The following is a 4723-nucleotide window of genomic DNA, read 5'->3' as shown; positions in this document are numbered from 1 at the left end:
GTGAAGTTGTTGGTATTTCACCAAGTTTCAGGCTAAAGCTAGACCCGGGTTCTGTCTGAAGTCGGAACTGACAAGTTATAATAAGCTCAAGACTGCAGTGACTTTATTCATCCCTATCCAGTATACTTTACTAGTACAAAAGTGAATTTGTTGTCAAAATTTACTTGGTTGTAAGTGGGAGGTGAAGAACGCCAGAATTATACAACCTGACAGCCCAAGATTCAGATGTTATATGTCGTTCATGTTGCTTAGGGAAACTTGGATCAGAAGTTCAGAACCCAAGATTCAGATGGCATGATGTAGGTGACTCCTAGCTAAATGAGAGCACGCGAGAAACGGCAGGGAGGGAGCGGGTGTTACCTAGCTCACCTGGGAAACGAAGAAGTGGACGGATGTGCGCAGGAGACGACGATACGAAGAGCTCAACTTGGCGGCGCCGGTGGGAATGGCGACCCTAGCGGCTCTGGCGCTGCTTCTGTGCATCTCCATGACCTCCATGGACGGGTGCGCCGCCGCTCAGTACAAGGTGGGCGGGCTGGATGTGTGGGGGGTGCCGCCGTCCAGCAAGCCGGACGTGTATGTGCGGTGGGCCAAGTCCGTCCCCGTCAAGCTCGGCGACGCCCTCTTCTTCCTCTACCCACCCAGCCAGGACAGCGCCGTGCAGCTCACCGCCAAGGCCTTCGCCGCCTACGACGTGTCCGACCCGCTGCTCAAGCTAGAGGACGGCAACTCTGTCTTCAACCTCACCAAGCCCGGGCGGGCCTACTTCAGCAGCGCCGCCCCGGGGCACTGCCGCAAGGGCCAGAAGTTCAAGCTGCGATGATACTTGTAAGAAACAGAATCATAGCCTCGAAGCGGCCAACCTGTGGCAATAATCGAATCAGAGCGGCACATCGGTTCGAACCTGCTCCAATTCCTGCGTGTTGTGGAGGTCAGCCTCCAGCGGCCCATCAAAGGACCGCATAATCGGGAAGCTAGACGAGGATCTGGAAGCCCGGCTATGGCCGTGGCGGCTGGATCTGGGGCCTTGGGGTGGCGGCTGGATCTGGGGCCTTGGGGTGGCAGCTGGATCTGGGGCCTTGGGGTGGCGGGGACCTCCTCCTCCTGCAGCTCAGCGGCCTCCACACCCCGGAGCAACGCCCTCGCCGGAGGACGTGGTCACCAGCTCTCCTCTGGATCCGATGAGGAGGGTTGGGGAAGGAGCTCACCACGGCTCCATGCCCTGGATCTGGTGTGAGTGAGGGGGAAGGGGGCTCGCCGTGGTTGGGAGGGAGAGGAATAGGCGGGAGGTCGGGGCTTCCCGATCTAGATCGAAGTCGAGGGAGGTGGTTGGGTGTGTCAGGAGGAAGGGGGAGGGGAGAGAACATGACTAGAGGGAGGGGATAAGGGGTGATAGCAATGGCGCACTGGTAGGCATGCGCCATACATGTAGATAGCAATGGCACATCTCGTACTAGTGCGCCATTACTAGTTAAAACTAGTAATGGCGCACGGTGGAACAGTGCGCCATTAGTAGTTTTGCAAAAAAAGGAATAAAAAATATAATAAAAAAACAACATTAGTGGCGCACTTTTCGACAGGTGCGCCATTAGTATGTTTGGACAGGTGCACTAGTTCAAAAAAAATTGATACTAATGGCGCACCTTGGGCCAGGTGCGCCATTAGTAGTTTCAACTCTAATGGCATATCAGAAGGTGGTGCGCCATTAGTATATACTAATGGCGCACCGCTTGTCTGGTGCGCCATTAGTGTCAATCCCATCTATAGCCCTTTTTCTAGTAGTGCAATGCTCACTGAACACACAGAAGCTGAATAACAAGAGTCTTACATCCATACATACCGTTTTACACAAGTAGGACCATTATGGTCAAGTCTTGAGTGTATCATCGCAGCGGAAATCTTCAACAACAACTTGGACCCATGCCATCTGCCTTAACCCTACAGGCATTCTGACTGGGAATCTTCCTAGCTCGCATGTTCGTCATCGAAGTATTCTTCATCATATCCTGTTCTTTCATGCCTGGCCAATAAAATAACCAGTGGCAAGCCAATGAGTACTTTGAATGTACTCGCAAGCAACCCATGTTTTGGTTCAAGATACAACAATGCATGATATAGGTAAATTTTTGCAGAAAGCTAGTTTTTCTCATGCAAGTATGATCAACATTTATCAAGGGCATGAATGTGTCTGCAACAAGTATCAGGAGGTTTCAGACATCATCATCGAGAAAGAGTTATAAACAACTCATGCTCAAGTCCATCGTGACTTCCTCACGAGTCGCATCATCAATATCACCAAGCTGTGTTGTTTTTCAGAAACATATGGATGTAGCCCAAGAACGGTTACCCAACTGTCCTTGACCATGGACACGGCTATTCGAATAGTTTTACACTCTGCAGAGGTTGCACACTGTACCCACAAGATCAGGGGAACTTCCGTGTCATCCACGCCCCGCGATACCTCAAGTACCCGGGGTAAGCACCCGATCACTACCTTTCCCTAGACGACACTAACATGGAGTCCACTCGATTGGCAGTAACCCCCATGCCCAACATTTCACATAACACTTTCATGGAGCCTTGCTCCCATAATTATCACATACCACTGGCACGGGGTACCAACGGTGTGTCCGGTGCCCTAGGAAAACAGTCATGGCCGCCCTACCTGGCACGACCCCGTCCCGAGAGAGCGCACCAACAACTCTCTCGTCACTAGTAATGCGGGCTCCAAGCTAGTATCGGTCTAGGTAATCAATAATGCCCTTTCCCATATAAGGGTAGAGTGGTTGCGCATGTAAGGTTGGAATAACGGTCGCAACTCAAACCAATCTGTTTTTGAAAACAACACACACACTTGCCTCGGTACACCACTTCGTCATCAAGTGGTCACCCAACTCATCATCTCCCCCGGGCATAAGTGGCACCCGATGGGGTTTTCGAAAAGTCTTTTGAAAATACTTAGTCTCATTTACCATGCATAGTCCCGTCCCTTTTTGCGTAGCACTACTTTAGCATCCTATCTACTCCCACCGGCATAACCCTCATAAGAAGGTAGGGTCATGCACAATGCAAGTATCAACGAGGAAGTACGGTGGCAAACCATCAAAGTGGTTACCACCCCATCATGATTCCGTTGCAACAGTAATATGGTGCTATATGACATGCATAAAAAGGGTTTCATAGACATGGTCAAAGGGCTGCTTACCTGGTTCCTTAGAGTCTTCAACTCTTCTGGTCCTTCTCCAGGTACTTCGTCTACTTCGTCAACTAACGTCGGAAACAATCATAGTAAGCAACACCACAAGGCAAAAATAAAAGTGCTCTAAAAATATGAAGTTGACTTTTCTAGGATACCTCTAGTCATATTAGGAATGACCAAAGTGATTTCAATGGAATTGGATAAGTGGATATTTCTAAACATTTTGATATGATAGAATCAAGGGGTTCATGGAATTGCAAGAAGTGTATAGAAGAATTATTTTGAAAAATGGGCAAAGGCACCCGTTTAACAAAGGATGATCTTAGAAGTATCTAGGAGTTGGTTTCACTGGATTTGGAGTTCAAATGATTTCTCTATGAATTTGCAAAGTTGACAAACATGAAGAAATGGCTCATTATTTTGTGGGGTACAGAAAGTATTAGTAAAAATGTTCAAAAACTAAGTTTTGAACTTATAGACATCTAGGAGTTTGAATCGTGGCATTTGGATCAATTTTGAGCTCTCTGTGATTTTCTAAAGTTTATCACAGAAATAGGAAAAATAGGATGTGATAAATATTTGTGAAGGAAATGCTTTTGTAAAAATGTGAAAAAGCACCATGTGCTAGGGAATGATTTTAGAAACTACTAGAAATTCGAATCATCAAATTTGGAGTTAATTTGAATTATTTATGGATTTTAGAAACTCACTAGAAAAGAAAAAAAGAAGAATATTTGGGTTATACCTAAACTGTGCACAGCGCGCAGTTTAGCACCGCAGCGCATTGGGCCGGCCCAGCGGCTCGGCTGCTTGGCGAACCAGGCGACGTCGAAGGCGTATTTCGCTGTCACGCTTTCAGTGCCGGGACACGGTATCCTTGATGCCGTCTCCACTTAAACCGGGCGGGCCCGGGGCCCGTTGACGTGTGGGTCCCACGCCAACTCTCTCTCTCCTCCCGCCTCCTCCTTCTTCCTCCCGACAGGTAGAGGCAGGGGACAGACGGCGCACGCGCCGGCAGCGATTCCGGCCGCTCCGCTGAGCCCGGGGCCAGGCCGGTGGTCCGGGCGGATGCCCCGTTCCACGCTGCGCCCAGAGGTGGTCGTGCTGGATGCGGGGAGCGCCAGAGTCGGGCGGAGCGTCGGCCATGGCGGAGACCGGAGACGGCGAGGATGGGCATGACAGGACGGCGAGATATGGGAGGAAATGGAGCCCGGGGTGGGTCGGCGGTGGTTGTGAGAGGGTTCTGGAGTAGCTAGGGGGAAGGAAGAGGGGTTGACGCGCTCAAATTCGAGCAGTGGTCGGCAGGAAAGCTCCGGCCAGGGGGGACGCATGGAGGGCGCAGGAGAGGAAGTGAGTTAGTCAGGGGGGTCTAGGGGAGGCGCGTGGTGTGGTAGGTGACGCTGGAGAGGCCGGGGGGTGGCCTTGTATGGCGAGGCCGTGGCGCACCATGAGCGAAGCTCACTGGTGCCCGTGGGAATTGCCGTGGCAGTCGAGGAAGGGGGGATAGAGCCCTCTGCGGTGCTC

General features: G+C 50.9%; 1 protein-coding gene across 1 annotated transcript; it reads left to right on the top strand.

Moving 5' to 3' along the window:
• Positions 1–294: 294 nt before the first annotated feature.
• Positions 295–823, top strand: LOC119345861 (mavicyanin-like). Its single transcript, XM_037615715.1, has 2 exons — positions 295–299; positions 403–823. Exons 1-2 carry the CDS (start codon positions 295–297, stop codon positions 821–823), a joined length of 426 nt encoding a protein of 141 aa, XP_037471612.1.
• The last annotated feature ends 3900 nt before the right edge of the window (positions 824–4723 follow it).

This window comes from Triticum dicoccoides, unplaced genomic scaffold (genome assembly GCF_002162155.2).
Source record: "Triticum dicoccoides isolate Atlit2015 ecotype Zavitan unplaced genomic scaffold, WEW_v2.0 scaffold31676, whole genome shotgun sequence".
NCBI classification, from domain to species: domain Eukaryota; kingdom Viridiplantae; phylum Streptophyta; class Magnoliopsida; order Poales; family Poaceae; genus Triticum; species Triticum dicoccoides.
This window is presented reverse-complemented; position numbering and strand designations above follow the sequence as displayed.